Below are 16,204 nucleotides of genomic sequence, written 5' to 3' on the forward strand. Positions count from 1 at the left end.
CGTTTTCTTTCCCATTGCTCCTAATCAAGCTTTTTCCTTTAAAAAAAAAAAAAATAGGAAAAAAAAAATAAATAATTGTGGATAGAAACTTTATTCCAGCTTCTAAGCCAAATTTACCTTGGTAAGGTAACTTTGGGGGTCTGTTCTTCCTCTGATAAAGGCCAGTGTGGGGTGACCCAGCACTAGGGCACGCTCCTGGGGCAGAGGATAGGTCAGGAGGAAGATGCCCTTACCCAGTCCCATACCCAGGCCCCTACCCAGTCCCAGCACCAGGCAGACCCGTGCAGGGCCAATACCCGCAGCTCAGGCAGGGCCTACAGTGAGTCCTTCCCACCGAGGAGCTCCCGCAGCCCCGCCCCGCCCCGCTCCGCCCCCGCTGCTGAGCCCCGGCCGGCACTCGGTGCAGGGAGGGGCCGCCTTACGCTATTTAAGCCACCGAGGCGGAGCTGCTCGCTCCCGAGGGAAGCCGGTGCAGCGTTAGGACGGTAAGTGGCCGTGTTGGAGACCATGAGCTTCAGGGCGGCGGGATTGCTGGCGTGGCGGAGGGCCTTGTGTGGTGTCCGGTCTGCTCTGCTCCCGTGGCCATTCCCCGGGCGTTTCTCTGCGTGCTGCCCGCTGCTCTGATCGTTTCTCCCCCCGGAACGCTCGTGGTCAAGTTTCTGTATCGCTCCAAGGACCCGGAGCTATGAGGACGGCCTCAGCCTCGGGGCGGGGCCTCGGCGTGAGAACGGGTAGTGCTCCGAGGGGTTACAGGCCTCTCCCGGCATAGCGAGGTGCTCTCACCTGCGTGCTGTGCTTTGAAGAGGCGTTTCAGTCCATGTTCATCGTGGACAGAGCAGGTTTGGTTTGGTGTCTGCTGTAGGAACTGGTCAGTGTTATAGGGGGAGTTGCAGTGGTGATACCCTTAATGAGTTCTCTGAATCTGAATGGCATAGACAGTGGCATCGAGTGTATCCTCAGCAAGTTTGAAGAAAACATCAAGCTGTGTGGTGCAGGAAGGCGTTGGAGGGAAGGGAAGGCATCTAGAGGTATCTGGGCAGGCTGTTTCAACAAGGCTGGGTGCAGGGTGCTGCACTTGAGTTGGGGCTATCCCATGTGCTTATACAAACTGGAGGGAGATCTTGAGAGCAGCCAGGCAGAGAGGGACTTGGGGGGTCCTGGTAAATGAGAAGTGCACTAGAAGGGAAGAGGAGCAGCCAGCAGGGAGAAGGAGGGGATTGTCCCCTGCTCTACTTAGTTCCTGTGAGGCCCCATCTGGAGTACTGCATCCAGGTCTGGGGCTCTCAGCACAAGGAAGACATGGAGCTCTTGGAGCAGATTCAGAGAAGGGCCACAGAGATCATCAGAGGGCTGGAACAGCTCTCTTGTGAAAAAAGGTTGAGGGAACTGGGCTTGTTTCAGCTGGAGAAGGCTCTGGAGTGACCTCATTGTGGACTTCAGTACTTGAAGGAAGCTTATAAAAAGGAGGAGGAATAGCTGTTTATGAGGGTGAGTAGTGATAGGACAATGGGGAATGGCTTTAAACTAAGACAGGGAGGTTTAGGTTAGATATTGAGAGGGTGTTTTTCACACAGAGGGTGGTGATGCACTAGAATGGGTTGCTGAGGGGGTTTGTGGATGCCTCACCCCTGGAGGCATTCAAAGCTAGGCTGGATGAGGCTCTGCGCAGCCTGGTCTAGTGGTTGGCAACCCTGTGCATAGCAGGGAGGTTGAAATTAGAGGTCTTTTTCAACCCAGGCCATTCTATGATTCTATAAATCGTGTGTGCTTTAGCTGCATGTAAGTATGGTGACTGCTTTAGGGAAACCAGACTTTGGTAGGAGGAAGTACTTCAACTTGGCTGTGTCTATATAATCTTTCTAAAGGATTATAAGTTGTCTCAGATTTGGACCAGTTCATGACTACTAAAGACAGCGCTATCTCCAGTGAGTAAAAGGATGTCAGTGATTGGTGTGAATGCAGTTTTGACTGACAGAAAATGTGTTCAATAAGTCTCTCTTAGATTTGGGGTAGTAGGATGTGCTGATACCACAGTTTGTTGTCTGTGACAGCTTGGTAGCATTCATTTTGCATGTAGAGCAGTCAGCTGTTCCAGAGGTCCTGAGATGAACAGCCAGATACTTTAATGACCATCATGCTTGTCTTGTGACTTCTGTGTAGAAGTGGAAAGGCCTAAAGGCTCTGTGTTAAGCTGACTAAACAAGCTCCTGGATTGTAGCAGCTGGTGTTGCTGAATGTACTTGCTTAGAGTAGCATGCAAATATTGAGTTTTGCTTGTGCTCCAGGTCTCTTGTTTCCAGAGGCTGGATTGTAAACCTAATTTTCTTCTGACTTGGAGTTGAGAAGGAGTGAGGTCTTGGACTTTATCATATGAGCTTCAGATGGCACAAAATAGCTGTACAAAAACAGGGAAGTGGTAGTGCTTGACTAGTCCCTGGCTTTGCTGGGGCTGGTTTCTGTTCCTGTGGCTTCACTCTGGCCTCCTTTGGAAGGTTGAGTGGCAGGGTAGGACTTTCTTAAACTGCCTGCTTTCAGTGCTCTGTGGAGGAGGTCAGATAGGAAAACAGCACTTAGCCTTGAACACAGCTAGGTCCACTAAGGCATGCTGTTAGCTGAACTCTTATAACAAAACACAACTTCAGAGAGTATGTTTCATTTGAGTAATGCTTTGCCTGTGTTTCTTAGTTAAGTACATGAAGTGTCTTTACAGATCAGCTTGATCAGCTGTAACTCCCACAGTTTGTCTGGAGAGAGGCAGAGACAGTGGTGTTCCAGTTGAATGTGTTTTGGTCGCTTTGTGATTTCCTAAGAGGGTGTAGCCTCAAGTTTTATATTCATGTGGCTTGATGTGTGGCATTAGCAGGTGTAATTTGAAAGCCTTTTGTAGTGAAACTTCAGGAGGCTAAATTGTTTTTGTCACATTATTTTTTCAGCAACAACGTTCTGGTCAGAAGATGGCTGCTCTTGACACCCTCTTTAAATACATCGATGAACACCAAGACCTTTATGTTGAGGTAAGTTTTCTTTCACATTTGTGCTGCAGTACAGGTAGCTATGGGATACTGGAAGGTAAAAAGTTAAAACTTCAAGCTTGAGTTACACCAGTGTTGTGTGCCTGATAATGAAGTCAGGTAACTGGAAGGTGAGGGGCCAGGCAAAGGGTATGACTGGTTTGAGCAATGCTCAGACAAGAAGTATGTGGTGTTCAGCTCTCACTATCTCACTTGGAAAAATGAGTTAAGATGGCCTGAGAAGCCTGATAGGTGCTAATTGATTCTGCTTGCTTGAAGAAAAGCAACCAGGGGCATAATTTGCACAAAATACCGTAGTCTTAAGTCTGCCTTCCTTATCTGCAAACAGCTAGGTTGGTAGTGTAGTGTAACTGTGGGAAAGTGAGATTTTAGAGAACTTTTGAGTGTGATACCAGTGGTTATAGTGTTCCATTGTGTAGATAATGGAGTTGATTTACCTCAAGTTAAAGCTTTATTGATATGAGTTGATTTTAGTGTTAATAGTGCCTCCCATCCAATGCATAGTGAAAACTGTGGCTTTTGTCTTCCTGCAGCGGCTGGCTGAGTGGGTAGCAATCCAGAGTGTGTCAGCATGGCCGGAGAAGAGGGCTGAAATCAGGCGCATGATGGAAGTTGCTGCAAAGGGTATTGAGAAACTGGGAGGCACGGCTCAACTTGTGGATATCGGGACACAAAAGGTATGTGAGCATCTGTCTCTGAACAGAGTTCTTAAGGTGACAAGATGTTTGCTGTGCTTTCTGATAAAGACAAGGACATGCAGGTGCTGTAATCACCTGTAGCAAGTAGGATATGCCTACAAGCTGTGGTGTGCTGGTTGGGTTTATCTTGGTGCCAAGTGATATGCACAGTGCAGTGTCTGCCTGAAGGCCGAGCTATATATGCATCATATCACAGCACAGGATTGGGTATACTTGGGCTGTTAAATGGATTACTCATTTGTTGTTATATAAAGGTCTTCTGGATCAGATCACTACAGGAGCCTTGTGAGTTGCAACCTTGAGTTGTAGTATCATAGAATGATAGAATTACCCAGGTTGGAAAAGGCTTCAAAGATCATCAAGTCCAACCGCAGCCTAACCATAGCGCCCTAACTCTAACAAGTTGGTCTAGTAGTCTCAGGAGACATGAGATAAAGTCATTCTTCAGTCTTAAGCTTCATAAGACCTTTATTTTATAGTCAGTCTTTGGATGCGTATCAGTTAAGCATATCATTACATGTTGGACTGTGTGTTAAATCATCTTAAATATGGACGGAACATGAACAGAGCACTTGCAAAGAAAAATGTGGTTCTTAATGGTGGCTCTTCATACCTTGAGAGTTTCAATTAATTCACTGAGACAAACTTGCTCTGTTCATCAGTGTGTCATGGTTTTGTAACAAAACCATGTAGCAAGTAGTAACAAAACCGTGACACAGTGTTAACTTTCTTGGGAGGTAAGAACTATTGCTGCTGTAGCAGTGAGGAGCAATGTAAAGCAATTGGCCAAGTTGTTTCATCCAACTTAAGTTTACTACTGTACAGCAATTTGTACCGCCTACTGTAACTTCTTGCAATATTAAAGCTGCAATTGGCCAGGGACCATGCAGCCAGCTGATAAAAATCTGAACTTGGAGCCTGGAAGTGATATCTGATGCTGCTTTCGATCTGCTGAACAGTTTTCAGGTGCGTGTTCACCAATATAGACATAAGTGCTTACTGAGAATAGCATGTGGAAATTGCTTACAGGTTGCTTCAAAGAACTAAGTTGAGTTCAATTTTTATCAGCACTGCCCTGCCATTCACTTAACAGTGTAGGCTAGAATGGAGAAATAGAGCTGTTGAAGACCTTATGTGAATATAGGCATGTTTTACTCAGTGATTTCGTTGTCAGGAAATCACTGTCACGAGATCTATACTGTGCACAGGATGAAAGTGCAGTGACAAGAAGTGCAGAATACTCTGAGTGGAGTTCAGCACTGATGCTGAGGTAAGCATTAGATACAGCAGTTTGGCATGCAGATAGCTTGCTCTGCTAAAATGTAACGTAGGAGTGTTTAGTATTTCTGTGCTTGGAAACACTTTGACTATTTTTGGGACTTGTAAGGAGTTCTTTTCTGACATGGTTCTGTGATGCTTTCACAGACACATTCTGCTTCTTGTAGTCAGTTTAAGTAGCTGAGTTTTGTTTAGCTGTCTGTAAAGGTTATGAGATTAGAGGTGTAATGTTATAGTAATACATTCATGTGATGTAATCGTGCCACTAACATTCTATATTTGTGTTTAAAAACAAAAACTTCTGCCTTCTTTTTCTAGCTGCCTGATGGATCAGTGATCCCTCTGCCTCCAATTATTCTGGGAAAGCTTGGCTCAGATCCACGTAAAAAGACTGTGTGCGTATATGGCCACCTGGATGTTCAGCCAGCAGCACTGGAGGATGGCTGGGACAGTGAGCCCTTCACGCTGGTAGAAAGAGATGGTAAGAGCATGGACTTCAGATATGGAGCACTTATTTAGCTAGCATTCCTTAATTATTCTAGAGTCATATCCTTAATAGGAAGGGAGACAGGAAGAGAGAACCCTTGATGTAACTGAAAAGATGTAGGGGAAAATAGTAAGCAATAGGGTTATAAAATTTCAGTTGCTCTTAGTTTTTTTTTCTGGTTTTCTATGTTGTACCTGCCTGCTTTCCTCCTTGTAACTACAATGAAGTTGTAACTGTTGTCTTCAGTGGTTAAAGAAATTGTCATAAACCTTCCTTGTGCTACTTTTGTACCTTTCTGAACTGGCAGCCTGCGAGGTTGTGTCAGACTGAGGTTTTTGAACCACTACAAGGGGCAGGTTTTCAGTGCTACTTCCGTACCCCTGGTGAGAGAGGAATGATACAGCAAGTTGCATGGTTTGCTTTGTTTGTGCACTGTGCTACAGTGAGTGCACAAGCTATTTGGGAGAGCCAGTATCCAGGGAAGTGTTCATATCCAGTAATGGGGATGAAGAAATTGTGCAATAACTTATGCTTAAATAACATTTCCTATAGCCAAGAGGAAAGGAAAACTTTAAAAGTTCTTGCTGCCAACAGCCCCTTTCTTGTTTCATTTGCTCAGTATTAAGAGTCAAAGGTTCTTCTGTACTTGTGACATTAACCATTCTTGTATTGCATAAGCATTAATCATTGCCAAGAAAAAGCATTTGTGGTAACTGGTATTTCTAGCAGGGCACTAGGTCATAAGTAGCAGAGTCCGAATTAATAAATCAGATTGTTATCTGATAGTAAAAGCGAGACTTACCTCAGGCAGTGGCTTATTTCTGTGCAGCCTGGTAGTGTAGGTGGTATATTCACCAATGGCTCACAACCTCTGTGATTTGGTCTGATGTTGTGGTTATACAGCTTAGGGGTTGTAGCCACAGCTCTTATGAGTTGCATCAATATCTGCCTCTTATCTCACGTGCCATTTCCTGAGACTTTCCATTACTTGTAGAACTTCTCTGACTAGTTTTCTGGTATTCAGAGAACTGGTCACTACTGAAATTGTATTCTTCAAATAAAGGATTATTAAATTGAAGCTGTGCTGGTTAAGTTTCTGTTAAAAGGAGATGGCTTGTTTCTGTATCCCTACTGATGTAATTGTAGAAAACGGTATTAATGGAAAGGGTATGGGGATGAATTAGCCCATGGCTGTTGCATCTCTTCCAGGTTTTCTTTTCTACCCAGGGAGCAAGCAGCTCATGGAAGAGGTGAGGTAGCACTGAAAGTGGATTAACTACAGCAGTACCTATCCCACTGCATGGGTATATGAAGTAGGGTATGAAACTGCTGCTTCAGAAGAATCTCAAAGGAAAGTTAGCGTAATTAGTGCTGAAAAGCTTATCCAGAAGGATATTTTTTTCTGCAAGTAAGTGATGACAAACTTCATTCTAATTTTTCTCCATTCTGGTTAATTTGCCTGATTTGTGCAGGGAAGCTGTATGGGAGAGGATCAACAGATGACAAAGGTCCAGTGCTTGCCTGGCTGAATGCCTTGGAGGCTTATCAGCAAACTAATCAGGTGTGTACCCAATATTTATTCTGCTTTTTCCACGTACAGCTGAGTCTAGCAATAAGTGTTATCCAGCCACAAACCCTTCTGAGGCTGCTTATTCAGCTGATTGGAGGAATGGTGCAACATTTCCTGACTTCCTGGTAGAACTGAACTGACTTGCTGACAGGCTGGTTTTGTAGATGGCTTGGGTTGCACTTAAAACATTTTTGCTTTAAAGAAATATGTAGGAAGGAAAATACATGTGCAGTCATCTGGAGTATGAGTAATAATTTTCTTAAATGAAAGAATGTCAAATTAGTCTGCCCTTTAGCAAAGCTTAACGTCTCACTGCCACTGAATTATAAGAAGGGATTAACATGGTGTCATGAAATTTTCCTGTTTCTGTGAAAGAAAAAGTACAGCCAGAAATTAAGCAGTTATCTATCTGTCTTGTAAGACTGATTGTTACTGGGCAGAGAATTAGCAGTTCTCTAGTGCTTTTGGTATATGGTAGGCTGGTCAGACAAGGTAGCCCTGACTTGTACTGTAGCGGGCAGTTTTTATGCTTAATAACTAATTTTTCTTGCCCTGTGACTTACCCTTGGCAGCTGATCTGTTGCTTTCCCACAGCTAAGAGGATTGGAAACCAGTTGCTCTAGAGCTTAGTTAAACCTTTTTTGAAGAGTTTGGATTCCATCAAATGAAGGGTGGACTAAGTGCCCTTAAGTACATCTAGGTGTCATAAGACAGACTTTAGATAGAATTAATGCATTCAGACACTGTAAAACCAAGCTACCCTTGTTCTGCTTAGTTACGTGACAGATCAAAATTACTGGTCACTGAAGGAATTAAATGTTGTCATATATTTAATCTGTTCTTGTTCATTTTCAAAGGAGTTTCCAGTAAATATCAAGTTCTGCCTAGAGGGTATGGAGGAATCAGGATCAGAAGGCCTTGATGAACTGATTTTTGCTCAGCGTGATACTTTCTTCAAAGATGTGGATTATGTTTGCATTTCTGACAATTACTGGCTAGGCAAGAACAAACCTTGTATCACCTATGGCTTGAGGGGTGTTTGCTACTACTTCATAGAGGTGAGTTCTGAAATACGTGGCCTAATGAGAAAATCTAGCTCAATACTATTAGAGAATCCAGGTTTTTCAAGCCAATAGTTTTTTTTTGGAGATGATAGGACTGACTAGTAGATAGAACAGGTTCCACTATAATCTATAATCTAAATAACTTCTTCTTAGTATCCTATATGATATTTGGATAGAAGGGTTAGCTTTCAGCTATCCAGGAGCTTTGCTAAAGGATTATCATGGCAGGTATCTTCATCCAGATACTTCTTTAAGTAAAGAAGTCACCTCTGAAGTCTCCAGTATTATTGCACTTTACAAAGCAGTAGGAAGCGTGTCTGCTCAAATGCGCTACAACTGAATGGTCAGCATTCAGAAACACTCATCCTCAAAATACTTGCAACAAAAATCTAGGATAGAAATCTATGCAACTTTCACTGTCTTCATGCTGTAATTAACCTGAATCTCATAATTCATCTATAACCAGGTAGAATGCAGTGACAAAGACCTTCACTCTGGAGTTTATGGTGGTTCAATACATGAGGCTATGACGGATCTCATTGCTCTAATGGGTAAGAAAAAGCAAATTTCATTGAATGCATCTAAAATGGGAATGAGTCCTGTTAAAGCAGCGAAGCATTCCTAAGTACTGCTTACACTTCATTGGCTATAGAAAGCCAATGGAGCTGTGCTTAGCAGGGTAAATATGAAACAGAACGATCCCTTAGATACAGAAATATGAAGGTCTAGTAAAGATTCTCTTAAAACCTTGTTGTGCATTTCTGGGCTGGTTTTATCAGCTCTTTCCTGCATACTCTTCTACAGATGCCATATTGAGCTTCTTGAGCAGTCCTGCCTTCAAACAGCCAGCTAAACATGTAGCAGTAGATTTATATTTAGGTGCAGGAAAGTACAGGTTTTTGGATAGCTGCAAAATCCATCAGTGCCCTTTATGTTTTGTGGAAAAGACCCTGGGAGGTGGAAGGTCATTTAACTATATTTACAGAGGTTTTCAGAAGACTGACTGTCACTTCTCACAGGAAGTGTTCCCCCATGATGGCATTTATTTATTCTGGATAAATCCTGATCTGAAGTGCTTTCTGTTTACAGGTTCTCTCATAGACAAGAAAGGGAAAATCCTTATCCCTGGCGTCAATGAAGCAGTGGCACCTGTTACTGATGAGGAGCTGGCCATTTATGAGAAGATTGATTTTGACCTAGAAGAATATGCAAAAGACGTAGGAGCAACAAAACTACTGCATGATACAAAGGTATGCTGTACTCCTGCCTGCCCTAGTTAGGTGTGTAAGTTCAGGCATTCTGTACAGTTAATTGTATGCTTAGTGCTAGCAGTTACTCTGTGAAGCACCCACTTGGAAACTTTGTCTAGGCTATCCTGTATTTAAAGCAAGCAGTCTAGGCAATACTAAAGCTGCTCCTGAGTTGTTCCTTACTAATGTGTAAATAGCATTTTGAACTTGTATGAACTTATCTAATGCTGTTCTCTTAAACCTAGATAAATACAGTTAGCACAGGAGAAATGTTTCCCAAAGTCAGATACTGTGTCTGCACAAAGCATCTGAGTTCATGGATTTTCGTAGGAAGTTCAGTGGGTTATCTGAAATTTAGTTTCTTATGCAGTTGAATCTTCTCATGAGGTAAGAAAATGGTAACTGTGATCTTAAGGTTGACACACCAGACATCTTCCTAGCCTTAGCAAGCAAGGACCTTTTTGTAGGCTGCTGAAATATTTGGCTGGGCTCAAGTTCAGTATAGGCATGTCTTTTGTTTCTAAAACCTTCATCCCATGAGTTCTCTAAATGAATGCCAGAAAATACTCACAAGGTACAAGTAGTATATACTGATCTTAAAAATCTAAGCCATAGATGTAAATCTATCATAACATGCTGAAAGAAGTGTTATAAAGGACAAGTTTACATATTCAGGTCTGTCTTTTCTCCTGGTAATATCAGGAGAAGACTTCAGACTGAACCGAAGTAGCTGTAAGTAACAATTTTATATGTTCAGTGTTGTTTCTACATGCAGGAGTTTATATCAACTGAGAGCACACAGACTTTAGTGTTTAGTCTTTCTCTATAAAGTAATGAATGAAATATAACTTGTGTATAAGGAGTTGGCATGGTGCCCTTCACTTGAGGTACTAAAACTGTTCCATCTTAGCTAGACTGAAATCCTGGTGTAATTCATGGAGTTAATTCAGTTACATGTGTGCAAGAAATGTGTTGGGGCTAAAGGGAGATATGAGAAGGCATGTAATCTCCAGGTGAGGAGCAGCATGCTTGAAGGTTTTGAGCAGTGATAGTTCTGCTCAAGAGAAGCGTAGAGGCAAGTTGTACCTGTAACAAAACAACTTTGGCATGAAAACCCACAAAATCAAGTCTCCCTAATCTTTACAGTGTAGTTCAGTTTCAAGTTACTGTAGTTGTCTGCCCAGGACACAAATGTGTTGAATTCACAACATCCAGTGTACTGAACTGTGTCCAAGGCAGCGAGGAGGAAATGTGTATCTGAAATGGCCTTGTGATGGCTGGTAGTAGCACTCATGCTAGTGAACTCAGTTCATTCAGCTTATTATGGCTGATACTGTCAGCAGCTGAAAGAGGAGCTTGCTGTATGCTGCAGTCTGCAGTGGTGAGGCTCATAAAATGTGATCTTTGTCAGTGTATGACTCAGTATTGAAGACACATGCCTGACTTAAGGCTATGGGGAACAGAACTTTCAGGGTGCTTCTTATAGTGCTTGAGCATCTTTAAATGTATTCTTTTCAGAAGCAGTATTTGCATGTTCTGTAAGTTCTGCAGAACTAGGAGAAAGCCAAACTGGAGTTACTGAAAGCCAGCTCTTATATTTGAATGTGTGCTTAATAGAATTTGTTGGCTTCTGTTTGCTCCTGAGTGGTCTTGGTTGAGGTGCATTTGTCCATGTGAGAAAGCACTGTTCTTTGCAAATCTTTAGTAGAGATCCCCCAAGTTGATTTCATCTGTCAAACTTAATGTAATCTTACATTTATTCCTTTGCTTCTGCAGAGAGATATCCTTATGCATAGATGGAGATATCCTTCTTTGTCTCTCCATGGAATTGAAGGAGCCTTCTCAGCCTCTGGAGCCAAGACTGTGATTCCTAGGAAAGTGATTGGCAAGTTCTCAATCAGACTTGTGCCAAACATGACTCCTGAAGAGGTCACAAAACATGTATGTTGAGATGGAGTAATGATCTCTAAAAGCCTCTCAGCTTCTTTTCTCCATATCTAGGAGGAAAAGTATTTCTGGCTTCTGAAACAGTTCTGTTTACTTTGCTACAGTCTTCCCTGCCTGCACCTCAGCTCATGTATTTGAGGGAATGAGTGTAGTCCCACATTGAACTGTTGTGGCCTTGGTGTCCACTTTCTCTCAGTTAACTTGAAGGTGCAGCTGAGAACTGAATGCTGTTTTAATTGTGGGGCACTTGAGCTACTGCATGAGCCTATTCAAAAGCACAAGAGTTCATCATAGTGAATGACTGTTCTACAGTAATGCTTTTACTTCCCTGGTGGTGATACTGCAGAGTTACATGGTAATGAGAGATAATAGTAATGTGAAAGCTATTGCATGCAGTTGTGACCTGCAAGTCTCTAGTATGCTTTTTGTTTCTTGTCTTCAGTGTTTATACATGTAAAAGTATCAAGGCTACTTGATTTTTTTTTTTTTTTTTTTTCCCTATAGGTTCAAGATTACCTGACCAAAAAGTTTGCAGAGCTGCAGAGCCCTAACAAATTCAAGGTATACTTGGGCCATGGTGGCAAGCCCTGGGTGTCAGACTTTGACCATCCCCACTACATGGCTGGCAGAAGGGCCATGAAGACAGGTCAGTGGCTTTTCCACTTTGTATTTGGAAGTATTCTTGTTCCAGCACCTCAAGAAATACTGTGGAGGTGATGTTTGCAGAGTATTTGTGGTGTTTCACACTTGGGTGATACATTTGACTCACTGAGTAAGAAAGCATTTCATGTGCCATCCTTCTGAAATACAGGATGGAGGAAAAGTTACTATTGAGCTCATTCAAAACATGGAGCAAGTCTATTGTCATGGTGTTGCTCTTAAATAAGGACGCAACTGTCAGTAGTTCAGGTAATTTCCTTAACCAAAGCCCTCCAAACTTATGCATTCTGTTATCTTTAGCTGTGGTAGGGTTAACAAGGGTAAATCTGATTTCTGTTGGGGTTCAGCAGGCTTTCAGATAGTATAAACAGTTTGAACTAGACTCTGAAACTGACAATACTCCAGCACTATGTTTGGGGTGAAACTCTGGTCCTGTTACTTCTGCAGTCTATCAGAGAAGCTTTAGAAAATGTATGGAAGTACTTACTTAAGCAGTACTTAATTGCTTAAGCAGCAGTAAGGATCTGTTAGAAAACCAAATGCAACTTTGAACTGACTAGAGTATCACTTTGTTTTAGTTTTTGGAGTTGAACCAGACCTGACAAGGGAGGGAGGAAGCATTCCTGTTACCCTCACTTTTCAAGAGGCAACAGGCAAGAATGTCATGCTGCTTCCTGTTGGAGCTGCGGACGATGGTGCCCACTCTCAGAATGAGAAACTAAATAGGTAAGAATATATATATATTTTTACCCGTTCCAGATTGAGTTGTGCTGTGAGTCTTTTCACATATTATGAAAAGAACTGAGGAAAATCAAGCACGTTAAGTGTTGGGAAGGTGTCCTTAGTGGAGAATGACTGAATGGGTGGTTGTGCTTGACAAGTCCATAGCTGAATCTTTACATCCTTACTGCTTCTGGTTGTGCATGTTTGCAATAAGGAACTTCTCATAGTTCAGCTTCAAAGCTGGGCTACTCTGTCTTACCGCATAGGTGACAATTCTTGCATTTTCCTTGGCAATAGAGAAGGTTGGGAATACTCTATTGCTTGCCACAGTTTTGCCTGTAGCATCTGTTGCCAACAGAGCACTAATTCTGCAGTATGCACAGCTGCTAGGAAAACAGCTCAAACTACAGCAGTACTAATGGGAGCTGTCTTTACAGGTACAACTACATCCAGGGAGTGAAGATGCTTGGCGCGTACCTCTATGAAGTTTCACAACTGAAGGACTAAGACACCTTACCTTCTGGCTTGTGATTCAGAAGATTCCTTTTCTTACGGACAGTGTCTATTAATTCTTATGTGCCTCCCCTTTTCAACCAACACTCCACTGCTTTGGAGAAGAGGGAAGCATGCAGTTCTACTTGAGAAACAAACATTGTAAACCAAAATTAATTATTCAAATCCTTCAAATGATAGACTACTTCCTATCTGTCCAGTAGTCCTGAAAGGCATCTTTCCCCTGCCTCACTTCAAAGTTCTGGTTTGCTGTACTCGTTCTGGCCTCCCAGACTAGCATTAACAGGCTAAGCTAGGCAAATATTAAGTAATGATGCTTTGCTCTGAGAAATGCCTTAGAGCATGGTGTGTTCCTACATGTCTTGTATAGTGATGAGTAGAGCAGCATCTGCTGCTTCTGTAGGGAAGAGAATGCAGAAATGCCCTGACTATCCGGTTTTTGTTGTTTGATCTGGAGTCTTAACTGTGAGTGGATATTGGGGCAGGAAGAAGGCTTCTGTTCTTACTATACATCTTCTAGAGCTTCTCTGCCTACTTTGTCTGTTTTCTAATGGAGGTTGAGGTCCAGTATCATTAAACACTACACTTGTATTTTCAGCTGGGGTACAGGCTGAGACTTGCATAATGTGGCTGTGTTGGTGCTTGTAAGCACCAAGCTTCTCTAGTAACACTGGATAGTGTAAGGTTCTCACCTCCTGGTGGTGCTGAAACTAACTTGGTATAACAACCTGGTATATGCAAGATGGCACAAGTATTCATCTGTATGTAGAGACCAACTGATTATATAGGATAACATGTCCAAGCAGTTGTTGCGTTTAAAGCAGCTTCCCCAGTCACTGAGTTGATGGCTCATACTTCTTTAAATGGGATGACTATCTGAAAAGACAATCCCATGGTTAGTTTAAGTTGCTTTTCTACCTATTAATTTGAGAAGCATTAAAAACTTCAAAAATCCACTTCATGGACTTGAGGTAATGAGTTTTTCCACAGTGTGTAAAGGAACTTATTAGATGGTCAGAAAGCTGATAATGTTAGGAGCTATGTTCAGAAATTTATAGCTGTCATTTCTAACTGCTGTGTTGAGAATCAGGTAATTGACTCAAGTTCTGTGCTAAAGATTCTGCATAAGGTCCTGCACTTCTTGAATAATCACAATATGGCAGAGTAGTGAAAATTGTCCAAAACAGCACTAAGTGTATAAAGGAATTTCTGGGAAAGGCTTGGAAACAGAGTCTACTGAGTGGACTGTGGGAATATTTCAGCATGCGGTGAGTGCCAGAACCCTGTGAGAAGAGCTTAAAATAGGATTTTGTCCTGAGCAAAATGAGCATTGAAGAGTAAGATGTTAAACTAATATGGCCTTTTTAAAAATTAAGGGGACTTTACAACTGTTCTATTGTAGTACCGATTTCTAATTCTACAATTACACTATATATACAGCTTTCCTGCTTTGGGTGTAGCCTCCTTTGTTACCAAAGGTGATAACAGAAGCTGTAGTACTTGACTGGAATGAACACTGCAGGCAGAAAGGACCACGATACCAGCTTCTGTCTGCCTGCTTCAGAACTGCCTTCTTGAAGGCTTCCAGGAAACTATTACCTTTGGCAGAGGTCTGGATTGCTGATGTATTTGGCTCTTGCATATTGTACAGGGGTTTACTTAATCACAATAGCCCATGTTGTTTGAAGAGCAACACTCAATGCAGAAGCCGGGCATTACATACAGTGTGAGGTAGCAAAACTTGGGGGGGAAATTCAGTGAAGTATGGAACATCACAGCACCATCTGCTGGACACATGACTGGAGTTTTCCATGCAGAGCTTTGTATTGCTGCTTTTTTTTTTTTTTAACCTGTTTACTGAAAGGTTGTTCAACTCCAGTTAATATATAACACAAATGCAGGTGTAAATATATGCTCTTTAAAAGGCTCCTGGGGGAGCTGGCTTGGCTGTCAGACCAGTTACTGTTTAGTGAAGGAACTACAGAAGAACAGAACTGCAGATGTTGGGTACTCTTGTAGCTGCTATGTATTTTAATGTGCTGAATAATTCCATTGTGATGTTAAGTAATAGAAAAATATTCTTGCTGATTGTGCAGTTTCTTACTCATCTCTTTGCCTACAGTCACCATCATTTCTGTGCGGCAGAGTTACACAGGAACAACTTTAGAAAGATGCAGGGCTGCAGTCTCCAGTTTACGTGAGCAGAGAAGAGTAATGCCAGCTCTCTATTGACAAGAAAACAAAAGTAAGGCTGGAAAAAGAAAGGGGGTTTTCTCTCTTCTAATCTAAATCATGACTGGGCTTATAAGGGCTACTGATACATGCCTGTGTGGTTTATTTAAAGCTTGTTCTTGTTTGGCACCCATGTTTTGTTCATCTGATACTTAGATGTTATGTCTGAACAGGGCAGGAGCTCAGCTTATTGCCTGCTGACCCAAACAACACATGGTCTGAAGTTGATGAGATAATCTGTGAGCTTCTGCTTAGCCAAATTATGTCAAAATGTGCTGAATACTCTCAAATACTAAAGCAAAGGACTTGAATCACCTTTGTACTTTCTTTGTTGTCTCTCCCTCCCCCCAAGGCAATTTTGTTTAAATGTTCAGTTTCCCTTCCAGACAATCTTAACAAATATTTAGTAATGGCCCAATTGGAAGACAGGACATTTCATGCCCAGAGTTGTGCTGCTGTGAGCTCAAGTGAGCTGGTGTGTACTTTCATTTCTCTTACACCAGGAATGGAGGAGATCTCCACTATGCATTTTACAGTCACTTGTCCACATGGGTGAAGCTATGGCAGAACAGAAAATGTGAACTTCGGTTTGCAGTATCTCACTGCTCACAGGAGCTCATGAGTTTTAGCAAAATCCACAATGAGATGTGTCTTCTTACAGAATAAGCCGTAACTGGCTTTTTAAAAGTCACTTCATTTTTGCTGTTCTGGGTAATGACTGTTTGCATATTAAAAACAATCCTGAATTTC

At 42.2% G+C, this 16,204-nt stretch overlaps 1 protein-coding gene across 1 annotated transcript; it reads left to right on the plus strand.

Moving 5' to 3' along the window:
- The first annotated feature begins 455 nt into the window (after positions 1-455).
- On the plus strand, positions 456-14,666 carry CNDP2 (carnosine dipeptidase 2). Its single transcript, XM_015855164.3, has 12 exons — positions 456-485; positions 2,934-3,014; positions 3,566-3,709; positions 5,327-5,489; positions 6,968-7,056; positions 7,923-8,123; positions 8,596-8,680; positions 9,219-9,379; positions 11,156-11,320; positions 11,831-11,972; positions 12,565-12,712; positions 13,147-14,666. Exons 2-12 carry the CDS (start codon positions 2,955-2,957, stop codon positions 13,214-13,216), a joined length of 1,428 nt encoding a protein of 475 aa, XP_015710650.2. The 5' UTR covers positions 456-485; positions 2,934-2,954; the 3' UTR covers positions 13,217-14,666.
- Positions 14,667-16,204: the final 1,538 nt, after the last annotated feature.

This window comes from Coturnix japonica, chromosome 2, assembly GCF_054131305.1.
Source record: "Coturnix japonica strain WE chromosome 2, WE-NBRP24, whole genome shotgun sequence".
NCBI classification, from domain to species: Eukaryota; Metazoa; Chordata; class Aves; order Galliformes; family Phasianidae; genus Coturnix; species Coturnix japonica.

Excerpts from the sequence above, each read along its gene's own strand:
- CNDP2 (XM_015855164.3), top strand. The coding sequence starts at position 2,955 with ATGGCTGCTCTTGACACCCTCTTTAAATACATCGATGAACACCAAGAC. Across the intron at positions 3,015-3,565 it reads ACCAAGACCTTTATGTTGAG|CGGCTGGCTGAGTGGGTAGC; the intron begins GTAAGTTTTCTT and ends GTCTTCCTGCAG. Across the intron at positions 7,057-7,922 it reads CTTATCAGCAAACTAATCAG|GAGTTTCCAGTAAATATCAA; the intron begins GTGTGTACCCAA and ends TCATTTTCAAAG.